The 15,130-nt window shown below is 47.5% G+C and overlaps 1 protein-coding gene across 1 annotated transcript in view; it reads right to left on the bottom strand.

The window, feature by feature from the left end:
- HMCN1 (hemicentin 1) overlaps positions 1 to 15,130 on the bottom strand; it is a 323,599-nt gene that overhangs the window by 28,920 nt on the left and 279,549 nt on the right. Inside the window, exons 84-92 of the mRNA XM_030573193.1 lie at positions 14,607 to 14,741; positions 14,208 to 14,398; positions 12,970 to 13,051; positions 12,015 to 12,284; positions 4,853 to 5,023; positions 4,523 to 4,693; positions 3,202 to 3,372; positions 2,050 to 2,220; positions 1,148 to 1,318 (exon numbers count right to left, since the gene is read on the bottom strand). Coding sequence (XP_030429053.1) covers positions 1,148 to 1,318; positions 2,050 to 2,220; positions 3,202 to 3,372; positions 4,523 to 4,693; positions 4,853 to 5,023; positions 12,015 to 12,284; positions 12,970 to 13,051; positions 14,208 to 14,398; positions 14,607 to 14,741 — 1,533 coding nt within the window. The remainder of the gene's footprint in view (positions 1 to 1,147; positions 1,319 to 2,049; positions 2,221 to 3,201; positions 3,373 to 4,522; positions 4,694 to 4,852; positions 5,024 to 12,014; positions 12,285 to 12,969; positions 13,052 to 14,207; positions 14,399 to 14,606; positions 14,742 to 15,130) is intronic.

Genomic DNA, 15,130 nt, shown 5'->3' with positions numbered 1-15,130 from the left:
TTCCAGCCTCCATTTGTGGGCTGGGCACTGAATCCATGGATTTGGCTCTATAACAATAGAAGACTGTTAATGAGCAGAGGTGAAGAGTTCAGACTGAGTCGCATTCAAAACTGGCTCAGTTAGGTAGTAACTGAATGCTGTTGTCACCTGGCAGCTGTTTGGTTGCCATGTGTAAAAAGAACTAGTGGTCTCAGACCTGATCTTAGTAAGCAGGTGTCCACATTCAAAATCTACTGTCATCCTTGCTGGTAGTCTCACTAGAGACTCCAAATATTTGACTGGGGCTTGGAGACTGAATTACCCTCTTAATCCTAGAGGCGGTCAGGGACGAAGCATATTGACGGTCACTGAAGGGGAAGAATGAGCAAAAGAGAGTCTTCCACCTATGGGGCCAAGAACTGGCATTTCTCACAAGTGCTAACATTCACATGGACCAAAGAGATCATTATAACCAATTAAACTGAAACAATACCAGATGGGTACCACACAGAAGGAAAATACATTAAACATCAATAAAAATCAAATATTTTTAGATCTTTTAAATCATGGCATAATTGAATGCAATCCATTTCTGAATTACTGTTGTAAATACTGATCTGAGCCACGATAACAGGTTTCAAATCACAGGGCTTGACCGGTAATTCAGTGGAACTCAGTGGGGTTGACTGGGGTATAGAACTGATGAAATAAGAGGAGCATCAGGCCATATAAGGCTGCTTGGTAAAAAGACATGTTTTAGCTATCCAGGAGAAAGCAACTAGATTTGGTTTAGGTTTTATTAGATGTACTGACTTGCTCCTGGAATACATTATAAAAGGTCACTGGTATCCCCTGTAAAATGTCATTAGTGTGAGAATTAAGAATTGGTGGGGGTATGAAGGGTTTCATTTTCACAAGCTGTTTGTCTTTTGATGCTTATTTCCCTGGTTTATATAAAATATAACCCCTTAAAGGGGGAATCATTTTAGTGTGACAGACACTTAATTTTTTTTAATAAGAACCCAGTGAGACTGGATTAGATCTTTCTATGAAGTTGGACATAATTACAGAACTTTTTTCTTTCTTGCTTGCATAGTATATACATCTTGGTCTCTGAAGAATGTTAGAGGAGGTTTATTTATTGCCTTCTGTTACCATAGAAGCTCACCAGGGCATATGTCAGTGTTACATCTCTGTATCTGCGTGTCAGCCCCTGCACATGCTCTTCCACCATTGACAGGGCGAGGATTGTCACAGGTCCGATATCTCCTCATCTGGCCTCCACTGCATGTTCGGCTGCAAGTTCCCCAACCACTCCATGGACCCCAGTTGCCATGAACTGGAAATTTTAAATAAAAGTCTTGACATACACTCTGCTTAATGACAGCAGATATGAAATCAACGAACAGTTAAAGGAGAAAATATATTTTCTGAAGAGAAATTTTTCACACAATTCCAAGTTTACTACTCTTTTAGCTAAAAAATGTGAGAGTTAAGCATCCAATTAAGTAATTTTTTCCACTGCAGGGCTATTCCACCGAGTATTTTAACAGTCCCTTGAGCCCTGTAGTTCAGTGCTTTACTACTTTAGGAAAGCATGCAGCATATAAGTCAAATATCTAATGGAGAGAGGTACTGAAAAAGGAGATTACACTGACTGTGGTGTAAAATAGCAAGATTGTGGCTTAAAGATACTGCCTGCAGCTCATGGAAGCACGCTGCTCCTGACGTTGCTGCAGGAGCTCATACAACAGTTACCACTGCTATGTCATTTAGCAGTGCTTACTCCCCAACTCCTGGCCTATCCAATGGTGCAACTATGCTGACTGATGAAGAGGCTGTCGGGGATATGGATTTCCTCTCACCCCTCCTCCTTTGGGGAGTCTAGTGCAGCTTCTGGTGTTCAAATCCCACTTTTCATTGCTTGTAGCAGGATTGGGTCAGTGCCCTGTGCCAGGGCACAAGGTGAGGAAGAAGGCTTTTTCCATTTCCCCCTATTACCATAAACACCCTTTGAGAATCCATGTGCGGGGAGGCACAATCTAACCCACAGTCAACCCAAACACTTACTGGGGCAAGGGTCACTGTTGCAGAAGTCAATCTGTATATCATTTCCTTCACATTTGTGCCCTCCAAACTGAGGGGCTGGGTCTGAGCAGTCTTTTGTCCTCTGCCTGGTGCCTCCTCCACAGGATACAGTACAGGCACTCCAGCTGGCCCAGGCAGCCCACTTTCCATCCACTGGTTAAAAATTGATGACATTGTACAATGAAACTTTCACTTTTTAAATAATCAAATCTAGCATAATTGTATCAGCAAAATATTGCACTAAGTGTGCTGAATGACAATCTGTGCAACCCCTTGAACTACAGTAGGACTGCAAGGAGTGTAACCCACAACAGGATCTGGGCCATTACTTTTTTACTTAAATTAAAATCCACCTGTTAGCATAATAGCTGCAGTGACTGTCCATCCACAGTGACTCCCCAAAATTCTTGTGTGCCTATAAGTAGGTCAAACAAGGAGGATATGTAATAACTGAAATCACCAATACAATAAGATGGTCAGTAGCAGTCAGTCAGGGGAGGTGCTGAGTCATCCAAAGGGAATCCTCAGCTACTCAATTAGTACAGCTTCAAATCTCCTTTTCACCACTAAGAGGGTAGAACAGAGACTTAGCACAGGACATGGCACTGTGTGTGTTCAAGATTCATAGCATTTAAGGCCAGAAGGGACCATTAGATCATGTAGTCTAACCTCCTGGATATCACAGACCATTCAATTTCACCCAGTTACCCTGTATTGAACTTATATTAAGGGAGTGTTTTGAAAATTGAACCTTTCCTGTCCACATATAGATGTGGAAGATTAATGAATAATGAAGGGTAGTTAGACCTGGTGGGAAGATCTGCAGAAATTACATGCTTAGCTGCCAAGGATTTACATATTACTTTTACATAATGGCAAGAAGCAGGAATGGAAACATAGGGAAGAGCAGGATTGGGAGGGAAGGGCTAGTTCCATATGTTGTGACTGTTAACGCTTTTCATAGTGAATGTTGAGTAGGAACAAGGAACTAAATACTGATTTTTATGAGGGATTGCAGTATTTGCAACCACAAATGGAGCAGTTATACTAATTCTAAGTACAAACTAGGTAGAGTTTTGAGAGGAAACAAATCAGCTAGTCCTTTATTTTCTGTTTGTATCTTATGCTTCTTACCTGGACAGTGTCTCTTGTGGCAGACCTGCATCTGTGTATCAGGCCCCTCACAATATGACCCATCAAATGATGGAGGAGGGCTATTGCACAGCCTCAGTCTGGTCTGAGTACCTTTCCCACAAGTATCACTGCAAGATCCCCATGGCAGCCAAGAGCCCCATGCACCTTCCACTGTCAAAACAGCACAAACAAAAACTACATTTAAACTACAGAATGGCTTTAACTTGAAGTTCAAAATCAAATCAAAAGAAAGTGATGTCTCTGAGAAGTATTCACAGTAAAATTATTATAAGTCCATTTTCTCCATTACACACTGTCCATAAATAAAATATTCTGAATCAGACACTGAAAAATCTGTTCCCTGAACAACAGCTCTAACTGATCAGCAGTTTCCAGAGAGATATTAATGATTTCCTTTTTGTTTCCTTAAAACATTACTTCACCTGACCACAAACTTGGAACAACAGTGATTCTGCCAGGTGAATGAAGTAGCCTTGGGATCAGACCTGCTGGTTTCCTTTCATAAATCATTGAATCTGACAGTCTTGTAGTGCCACACAATCTCGGTGGGAAAGGGGCTTGCTAGCTATATAGCCCATGCAGCAGCCCCACTGGCTAATATACAGCAGAGACCAGCAGTTAGAACTGGTTTTGTAGGGCACTACAGGAAACTGTCTCAGTAGATCAAAGTACAGCATCACAATATCAGAGAAACCCAGGGAGAGAGACAATAGTAGGAAAAATGGCAATAATGAATAGACCTATCCAGTTCAAATGTACTAAGCAGAGAAAATCCTAATTAAAAATTAAAAGGACGTTGTCAAAGAAAATACATACATTACTTGTGACACAGATAATACCTTAAATGACTAAACCCAAAAGAATGTATTTTACTTTGCACCTTTTATGCTGCTTAGTAATCTTTTTTCCACTTTGGACAATGGGACTAGAGTGGTCAGTTTTACTGCACCGGCATACAAAGCTGATGTGTTTAGGTTGCCAACACTTCAAGGAATGTTAAAATCAATATAAAAAACCCTATGAAAATATTTTTCATGGTCAGTTTTATAAACCACTCTCACCTCCATATTTTAAAAACCTAAATTTTAGACCAACATTTCAGTAAATTGAAAACCTTTCAATTATTGCAGGTAATTTTTAAATAGATCAAACAGAATGTCATTTTTTTCTTTTTCCCCCCTCCCGTAAATGATTTCAGAATGAAAGAGGTTAGTATGTGGACTTTAGAGAAGAAGAGATACCAAACTGAAAAGTTTTAAAGATCAGTATCTGCAACTTATAATGAACACACTCTTCTCACCTGGACAAGGCCTGATGTTACACATGATTGATTCCACAGCATTGCCATCACATAGTCTTCCACCATGTTGAGTGGTTGGGTTACTACAAGTTCTGGTTCTGGTCTTGTTACCTTGTCCACAGGTTCTCGAACACTCTTCCCAAGACCCCCACTCTGACCAGTTGCCATCCACTACATAACATCAAAAAAGCACCATTTTACCAGATATATTATAGAAAATATCCTCTTCCCGATAAGTCAAAGAATTCCAGACAGCAGAAACAATGAAAGGGTGGTGTCACATGGAGATCTGTTTAACATACATTGTATGAGTTCATTAAAGAAATCTACCTGGACATAGTTTGTTCTGGCAGCTGCGTATGTCTGTATCTCGCCCCTGACAATACCTCCCACCATTTGCAGGAAGAGGGTTGTTACACTGACGGATCCTCTTCTGAACACCTTGACCACAAGTTACACTACATGGTTGCCATTCAAACCATTCTGAAAATCGGCCATGCACTGCAGTGGAAAAATTACATTTGAGTATTTATAATGTGTGTGTTATACAACCAGACTCAGGAATATACTTTCTCAGCTGTGTTAAAAGATCTGCTACATTTTTGCATTTCTAGAAAAAAAGATCAAAATAACCCTACACAAGTTCAGAGGCTACCCTCAGGTATCCAGATAGCACCACATTATCATTACTGAAGAATTCTTCATGCTTTAGTTGAGAAAATACTTCAGTTATTCTGGCATGGTTATCACTTATTCTCCCACATTAAAGATGAACTTGAGTTGTGGAATGTGCTCTGTAGGTAGCATCTCAGTTCAGGATCATCTCTATCATAGAGTCTTTGGGCATATCTAAACTGCCCTGCAGTTCACACTACAGGGGTCTGAAGAGCATTGTGCACCAAAGGGCTGTGGTGTAATTCCCCGTGCAGACGCTGCAGGCGCAAAAAGATGGTTACTCACCTTTGTAACTGTTGTTCTTCGAGATGTGTTGCTCATATCCATTCCAGTTAGGTGTGCGCGCCACGCGTGCACGTCTGCCGGAAACTTTTTACCCTAGCAACTCCAGTGGGCCGGCAGGTCGCCCCCTAGAGTGGCGCCAGTATGGCACCAGATATATACCCCTGCCGGCCCGCCCGCTCCTCAGTTCCTTCTTGCCGGCTACTCCGACAGTGGGAAAGGAGGGCGGGTGTGGAATGGATATGAGCAACACATCTCGAAGAACAACAGTTACAAAGGTGAGTAACCGTCTTTTCTTCTTCGAGTGCTTGCTCATATCCATTCCAGTTAGGTGATTCCCAAGCCTTACGTAGGCGGTGGGGTCGGAGTGAGAGGTCGCGGCCTGGAGCACTGCAGATCCAAAAGCAGCATCATCTCTGGACTGCTGGACCAGGGCATAATGCGAAGCAAATGTATGAACAGATGACCAGGTCGCTGCCCTACAGATTTCTTGAATGGGCACTCAGGCGAGGAAGGCCAGCGAGGATGCCTATGCTTTGGTAGAGTGAGCAGTTACACGGCCTGACGGAAGTTGGGCCAAGTCGTAGCAGGTCCTGATGCAGGATGTTACCCATGACGATAACCTCTGAGAGGAGATCAGCAGCCCCTTGACCCTGTCCACTACTGCCACGAATAACTGAGGGGACCTGCGGAAGGGTTTTGTCCTGTCCATGGAAAAGGCTAGCGCCCGTCGGACATCTAGCGAGTGAAGCTGCTGCTCCCTGTGGGACGAATGGGGCTTAGGGAAGAAAACTGGGAGGAAAATCTCTTGGTTGACATGGAAAGCTGAGACCACCTTAGGAAGGAAAGCAGGGTGCGGCCTCAGCTGTACCTTATCCTTGTGGAAGACCGTATACGGTGGGTCCACCGTGACGGCCCTCAGCTCTGACACCCTTCTAGCTGAGGTAATGGCCACAAGGCAGGCGGTTTTCCATGAGAGGTAAAGCAGGGAGCAGGTAGCTAATGGCTCGAAAGGAGGGGCCATGAGCCGGGACAGGACCAGGTTGAGGTCCCATGAGGGGGCCGGAGGGCGAATTTGGGGATAGAGCCTCTCCAGCCCCTTCAGGAATCTCACCACCATGGGGTGAGAGAAAACAGAACAGCCGTCCACGCCAGGATGAAAAGCGGAGATGGCAGCGAGGTGAACTCGTAGGGACGACAATGACAGCCCCTGGGTCTTAAGGGACCAGACGTAGTCCAGAAGAGTGGTGACGGGAACCTCCATAGGACGAAGAGCTTTCTCTGCACACCAGCAGGAGAAGCGCTTCCACTTGGCTGTATAAGTCGCTCTGGTGGAAAGCTTTCTGCTGCCCAAGAGAACCTCGCGGACTGGGGTGGAGCACCGCAACTCAGAGTCAGTCAACCATGGAGGAGCCATGCCGTGAGGTGGAGCGACGGAAGGTCCGGGTGACGGAGCCTGCCGTGGTCCTGTGTGATGAGATCCCGATGAAGAGGTAGGGTAACAGGGTTGGTCACTAAGAGGTCCAACAACACGGGGTACCAGTGCTGTCTGGCCCATGCCGGAGCAATGAGAATCAATTGGGCTTTGTCCCTGCACACCTTGATTAGAACTCTGTGAATCAGGGGAATGGGCGGGAAAGCATAATGGAGGTGTGTTGTCCAAGGGATCAGGAATGCATCCGCGAGAGACCCGGGCTCCCGACCCTGGAAGGAGCAGAATGTTCGACACTTCCTGTTCACCCGGGATGCGAAGAGGTCTATCCGGGGACGACCCCACCTCTGGAAGAGCGAGAGGGCGACGTCCGGATGGAGGGACCACTCGTGTGAGAGGAAGGATCTGCTCAGCCAATCCGCGAGGGTATTCCGCACTCCGGGAAGGTAGGAGGCGGACAGGTGAATAGAATGGGCTATGCAGAACTCCCAGAGACGTATCGCCTCCAGACAGAGGGAGAGGACCTGGTGCCGCCCTGCTTGTTGATGTAGAACATGGTCGTCGTGTTGTCGGTGAGTACCGCAACACAACGACCGTGGAGGAGATGGATAAATGCTTGACAAGCAAGGCGGACCGCTCTCAACTCCCGTACGTTGACGTGGAGGTTGATCTCTTGCGGGGTCCACAAGCCCTGAGTTCTCTGAGTGCCGCAGTGAGCTCCCCAGCCCAGGTCGGAAGCGTCCGTGGTTAGGGATGCGGAAGGCTGGGGCGGATGGAACGGGAGCCCCGCACATACTACGGATCGGTCCAGCCACCAGTGTAGAGAGTCCAGCACTGCCTGAGGGACGGTGACGACTGTATCCAATGACCGTCTGGTCGGTCGATATTGAGTAATCAGCCATGTTTGAAGAGGTCTCATGCGGAGACGGGCGTGGGCTGTTACAAACGTGCAGGCCGCCATGTGGCCTAATAGGGCCAGACACGTTCGGATTGAGGTCAGCGGGGCCGCTCGCAACCGAAGGATAATGTCTGACAATGACCGGAACCTGGGCAGGGGTAACAAGGCCCTGGCGAGGGTAGAGTCTAGCACAGCTCCGATAAACTCTATCCGCTGCATGGGGAGTAGAGTAGACTTGTCGGCATTGATTACGAGGCCTAAAGCAGCAAAGAGGGTGCTGATCCTGGTGACGTGATCTCTGACCTGTTGCTCCGACGTACCCCGGATCAGCCAGTCGTCCACGTAGGTGAGCGACGACTACTGCCATACATTTGGTAAATACCCGTGGGGCGTAGAGAGGCCAAATGGGAGGACCGCAAATTGATAGTGCTGGCGGTCGGCCACAAAGCGGAGGAAACGCCTGTGATGGGGGGTGATAGCAATGTGAAAATAGGCGTCCTGCATATCGAGGGCGGCGTACCAGTCTCCGGGATCCAGGGACGGGATGATAGTTCCAAGGGACACCATGCGGAACTTCAACTTCACGATGTACTTGTTGAGTTCCCGCAGGTCGAGGATGGGCCTGAGACCGCCCTTGGATTTGGGGATCAGGAAATAGCGGGAGTAAAACCTCTTGCCCTTCTCATTCTCTGGAACCACCTCTATGGCTCCTTTGGCCAGGAGCGTGTGCACTTCCTGACGGAGGAATTGCTCGTGAGAGGGGTCCCTGAAGAGGGACGGGGAAGAAGGGTGGGAGGGCGGGGGTGAGGAAAACTGCAGGCGATAACCGTCCTGTATCGTGCGTAGGACCCAGCGGTCCGATGTTATTTGGGACCACGCCGGGAGGAAAAAGGAAAGGCGGTTGGAAAACTGCGGGAAAGGATCCGTAGGGGAAACTGGTACTGCGCCCTCGGGCGCACCTTCAAAATGAAGGCTTAGGCCCTGGGGGGGCCTTAGCGGAGCCCTGGCTTTGTCCCGCCTGACCTCCCGACTGCCTGCGGCGGTTGTTCCTGCCCTGGCGTCGTGAGGGGTCCTGTCTCGGGCGGAACGGGGGGTATGGGCGCCGCTGCTGCTGCTGGTTTTGTTGCCTGAAGGACCTGCGTTGGGTCACCGGAGTATGCATTCCGAGCGACTTTATGATGACCCTATTATCTTTTAGGTCCTTCAGCCTAGGGTCAGTCTTGTCCGAGAACAGACCCTGGCCTTCGAAGGGGAGGTCCTGGATCGTGTGCTGGAGCTCCGGCGGAAGGCCGGAGACCTGCAGCCACGAGAGGCGCCGCATGGTGAGCCCAGAAGCCAGGGTTCGCACAGCCGAGTCAGCGGCATCAAGGGAGGCCTGGAGTGATGTTCTCGCCACCTTCTTGCCCTCGTCCAGGATGGTAGAAAACTCCTGGCGTGCGTCCTGTGGCAAGAGTTCCGCAAACTTCTCCGTCGCTATCCAGGTGTTAAAGGAGTAGCGGCTGAGGAGGGCCTGCTGGTTGGATACGCAGAGCTGTAGAGCCCCTGCCGAATAGACCTTGCGGCCCAAAAGGTCCATGCGCCTGGCCTCCTTTGACTTAGGCGCCGGGGCCTCCTGTCCGTGGCGCTCCCTGTCGTTCACCGACTGGACCACCAATGAGCAGGGAGTCGGCTGAACGTACAGATATTCATACCCTTTAGATGGGGCCATGTATTTCCGCTCCACCCCCCGAGCGGTCGGGGGAATGGAGGCCGGTGACTGCCAGATGGTATTGGCATTATTTTGTATAGGCTTTATGAAAGGCAAGGCAACCCTGGTTGGCGCATCGGCTGCCAGGATGCTCACCACTGGGTCCTCCACTTCCTCCACCTCCTCCGCCTGTAGGTTTAGATTTTGAGCCACTCGGCAGAGGAGATCCTGGTGTGCCCTTAAATCCAATGGCGGGGGGCTGGAGGAAGAGGTACCGGCCACCGCCTCATCCGGGGATGAAGATGAGGAGATTCCGGGCAACAGAGTATCCACGGGGGGTTGTGAAAGGGGCTGCACCTCGGTATCCTGAGGGAGCTCCGGGTCCCAGGAAGCGTCCTCCATTTGCGGAGAGAGGGGTGGCCTGGACACCGTAGCCTCCGGTGGTCTACGCTCCGCCAATGGACGGGGGGGTGATGTGATGAGGATCTTGTGCCTGGGCGTATGCCCACGGGGTCCAGAAGCCCCACTGTGGATGTCCTCGATCTTGCTCCGGGAAGCGGTTTTCATGCCTGTCGAGTGTCTTGTCATAGGCACTATCATCGAGGGAGGAGACGGAGGGCTCCGTAGCAGGCCAGGGAGGCGCTGAGCTGGAATGGTACAGCGCCGTCGGTGCCACGAGTGATGTTCCCCTCGGTGCCGAGGCTCGGTGCCGTGACTCATACCGGGACCGGGACCGAGACCGGGACCGGGACCGAGAGCGGCGTGATGACCTGCGCCGAGATCTCGATCTAGAGCGGGAGCGATGTCGATGTCTAGAGCGGGATCGCGACCTTCTGGAAGCCCGGTGCCGAGACGGCAATGGAGACCGGGACCTACTACCAGCGCGGTGCCGGGAGGTCGACCAGGTTCGGGACCTGCCGCCGGTTCGGTGCCGGGAGGTCGACCGCGGTGCCGAACGCCGAGGCGAACGACTCCTGGAGGCTCGGTGCCGATGCTGTGATGAGGCTGATCGGGACCGGCCAGATGGTGATCGGTGCCGCGAGTACGACCGGCACCGTCTGGGCGACCGGTGCCAGGACTCCGAGCGGTGCCCCGAGCGTGAGCAGTCGCGCCTTCGGGGTGATCGGCGTCGGGACGCGGGAGAGGACGGACGAAGCATCGGCTTGCCCTTGGATACGATGCATCCCGTAGGTGGCAGCTGTGGTTGAGTTGGCTCCGTGACAGCAATCAAGTCCCGAGCCAAGGCGAAAGTCTCCGGCGTTGACGGGACCCTTAGCTCGACCCCTGATCATATTGGGGAGCTAGGAGGAGCTGGACTCGACGGACCCTCCGGGCCCGGAGTCGACAGTCCTGCAGGCGGTGCCACGGCTAAGGTAGGAGCCGGGCGGTCCACTCGGGTCTGCCTGGGTGTGGAGACAGACGTCGAGGGACGTAGGTCTGTCCCCGGTGCCAGAGATGGTCGGTGCCGGGGAGTCTTGCCGGCGCGGTCCGGTGCTGGAGCCGAAGCGGTGGACTGCGCTGCTGGTGCCGGAGAGAGAGCTGCTTCCATGAGGAGGGCTCAGAGACGTTGGTCTCTCTCCTTTTTAGTGCGCGGCTTAAAAGCCTTACAAATGCGGCACTTGTCACTAATGTGCGATTCCCCCAGGCACTTCAGGCACACGTCGTGGGGGTCGCTTGTAGGCATCGGCTTCTTGCAAGTCGAGCACTGTTTAAACCCTGGCGAGCCAGGCATGGGCCCGGTGCCGGGTGCTGGGGAGGGCAACAGCCCACCCACAGGCAACGTTCAATAACTATTTACAAAAACTTAACTAACTACAACTATACTGAAAAGGTAACTATAACTAACTGAGAAAAAAGGTTTTAGAGGCTAAACGACGAGGAGAGCTAGGGACGTGGAGGTCAGCGAACCGCACTCCACAGTTCCAGCAACCGACACGACGGTAAGAAGGAACTGAGGAGCGGGCGGGCCGGCAGGGGTATATATCTGGTGCCATACTGGCGCCACTCTAGGGGGCGACCTGCCGGCCCACTGGAGTTGCTAGGGTAAAAAGTTTCCGGCAGACGTGCACGCGCGGCGCGCACACCTAACTGGAATGGATATGAGCAAGCACTCGAAGAAGAACTAAAGAGTTCGCATTAACTCTTCAAATAGGACTACATTAATATGAAGTAGGAATCTTTTCATTTGTACTCACAGTGTCCACATGGGGCAGTTACAGCACAGCATTTTGGTTCACACTGCTTTTCACACCCCCAGAGTCCAAACTGTGGGGCAGTGTAGACATGCTTTTACATATTCCTTCACTCTCAGATGCCTGTCTTGGGAGCATGCTGAGGATGATGACAGTTGAGAAAGTGGAACAAAAGTACAAAATTTTGTGAAGAAGAGATACATTGACATGTCCCACTAGACTTAACGTGTAAATGTAAGGAATATAAAACCTTGGTCATAGTTATTCTGTTTTAAAGCTGGAATCTCACAATTTGGTAATCACTAGACAGCACTTTGGTGTACTACCTTGGACAGTGAATGGCACTCGGACAAGGATTGATCCCATCAGATTTCTAGCCACGCATTCATATTCAGAGGTATCCTCCTTCTGTGCTGCAACAATACGCAAGGAGCCATTAGACAAGATAGTCACTCTGTCATTGCTGAGGATAAGATGGCCTTGGCGAGACCACTCAATGGTTGGAGTAGGTTCTCCATTTGCTTGGCAGTTCAGGATTGCTGTGGTACCAGCATCAACCACCATCTCTACTGGTTCAACTGTAATAACTGGAGGACCTGAGAGAGAGGAGAGGCTGTTTTAGCATCACTGCATTCTGCAATAAATGGCTACAAGAGCAGATTACATTTTTTTCATTGCATAGAGGTTTGGTCTGAGAAAAAGCATGAAATCCTATTTCATTAATTTTGGCATTAACTACTATTATACATCTTCAGAGATTCTTGAGAAATACAAGGTCAATGGTGGAAATTAAATATGACCCAGAATACACAATGACAGTGGTATTGTGATTTGTATTGTGGTAGCACACACAGGCCCCAAACAGGATTGAGGCCCAATTCTACAAACAACTAGTATCATCAGTAGTGCAAAAACACTTTTCAATTAAGTCTCACAATACCTAAATGTGGTAGATGTTATTCTCATTGTATACACAAGGAAACAAAAACAGAGGTAAAAGGTCTGATTCTTCTCTGAGTTATAAATGGAGAAGAGATGTTTGAAAATTCTGTCAGAAAAAAAATTATTCTAAAATTCCATCATTATTTGTGTAAGAATTAATTTGAAGCCCAGTTCTGCCCTCAAGAATATGCCAAAATCAGAAAAGCAGTGAGGTGCCCAATTCCCATTGGTGAATTTTGACTGTCTCCTCCCAAAACTACAAAGGGACTTGCACACGTGTATCCAAAGTCATCTTCTGGCCCTACTCTTGTAGCACTAGATATCTGATTTGAGTCTTACTCTGAAGCGTTAGTGTCACACTGCGCTCAACCACGCCAGCATCATTTGTAGCTATACATATATAGTCACCAGCATCTTCATTCTAAAGGATAATAAACAAGTAATCATATAAACTATCAACCTAAATAGAGTAAGTTAATCTTTTCACAGTGCATTTCCTGCCAGTGAGTTTGCTACAGTACAGTATGGCATGCAACAGACCTTAAAGAAGTAGAGGGAAATCAGTAATTAACAACTACCAGAAAAGTTTATCATATAAGTTGCCAGTCTTTTAAACTACACCAAAAGTGACTTGAATTAAAAGGTTAACTGGGATGGGAGTTTGTTACAAGCAGGTGAGGATAGAGAGAAAAACAAGAGAACTGCATCCAAGTAGTATGTACATGGAATTCTTTCCAATGTTGCTTATGTCCTTTTGAGAGACAGTCTTTTTCTGAAACGTATATGGTAGATTTCAAGTCACCTTAGTCAAAACCATCTGCTTGTTAATATTGTAGATTCCTATACAGTATGGTGCTGGATGTGTAAGTATATAAAATAGATTATAAATGTAGCGATACAAAGAGGACTATAGACTACTATTGTTACTACTCAGTAACCAAAAATTTTAATAGCAATTTGAACATTTTACTTTTATTAATACTAAGCTAATGTCTGGTTTTTTTCTTCAACTATTTACATTTGTAAATCTAGAAGCTTTTCCTAAAACCTTTTATAAGGGCCATGTTTTCAACTGCAGCTTCTAAACCTGAATGTGCAAATCATGAACATGCAATTTGAACATGTATATTAGGAGTTGGGAAGCTAACCAGGCTGAACTTTCAAATGTAGGATTTAGGGGCACAAGTAATTACAATGGTGGGGAGGGAATCCTGGTACCATTATAGCCAATGTCAAAACTCCCACTTACTTCAACAGAGCCAGGATTTCATTACCAGATTTTGTAGGCCCAAGTTTTGAGGCTTTGTTAAGTCCTATTGAAAATGCAGCTCTGCAAGTTTAGAGGGGATAGACAGAATAGATACAACATTCCCTTCCTTTGTTAGTGAGGTCACAGTAATTTGAGCAGGATATTTTAGACTGCACTAAAAAAATTACATCTTTTTAAAATGTAGAGTAACTACAGAATATTTTTTTAATAAAGGCAAATTTATATTCAGTTAAAATACACACCCTTTTGGATAAATGTATTTGGATAAATGTAGCATACAAACACATTTTAATGACTAGTGACTCACAACAGTGCCATAGATGGCAAGAGAACCATTGCTGAGTTGTCGGATCCTGTTACTAATCTGAATGCCAACTCCTTTTTTGCTCCATTGGATTGTTGGAGGTGGATCTCCTCTGACCTCACAGTTCAATATAGCATTACCACCCAAGGGCTCAATCCAGCTAGAATAATAATCCCCTTGGAAGACCGGAGGCTCTGAAAATGATAAAAAGCAAAACGAAAGCAAGAGATTCGAAATGAAACTACTGACAGGAATCCGCCATTCTTTGTTTTCATAAGATCTGAGGTTCAGCTTTTTACCCCTTTCCCAATCAACCATGGCAGTGCTATTGGATACAACTAAAAATGAGGCTGTGTGAAATTGTCATTGATTGTGCTTGATATTGCAGTTATTTACACGTACCTTTGACATACACAAATCCAATAGCCTTTATAGAGCCAACTGTGTTTTCTGCTGTACACACATAGGTACCAGAGTCGTCTTTAGATACTCTTTCAATAACTAGTTCACTGTGTCCATTAGCATTGTCAAGTTTTGCTGTGGGGAGAAAATGTCTTAAAAGCATTGAAGTAGCTCTGGAAAATATCAACAAGTGATAGATATTTTGCAGGAATAGGTTTAGATTTACAAGGCTGCTTAGCAGCATGGCTCAATGGCACGCTTCTATAAAAGAACTTACCATTGTGTTGGACTAATTTCTGAGACACCTTTGATTACAGACCTTTTTAGCCTTTCTCTGTCTGCGTTTATGTTTTAGAGGGTTGAACAAGTTAGTCAAACAGTGTTCCTTGACTGGTCACTCTATTGTGAATGAATTTGCCCTGCTTCTCCTTTCAGTCCATTCATGTTTTGCATTCCACCATCAGTGAAGTTTTACTCAGACAGGTGCCTGTGGAAGTCATCTTTTGCGCTTAGATGCTGGAATA

This window comes from Gopherus evgoodei, chromosome 8 (assembly GCF_007399415.2).
Source record: "Gopherus evgoodei ecotype Sinaloan lineage chromosome 8, rGopEvg1_v1.p, whole genome shotgun sequence".
Classification (NCBI taxonomy): Eukaryota; Metazoa; Chordata; order Testudines; family Testudinidae; genus Gopherus; species Gopherus evgoodei.
This window is presented reverse-complemented; position numbering and strand designations above follow the sequence as displayed.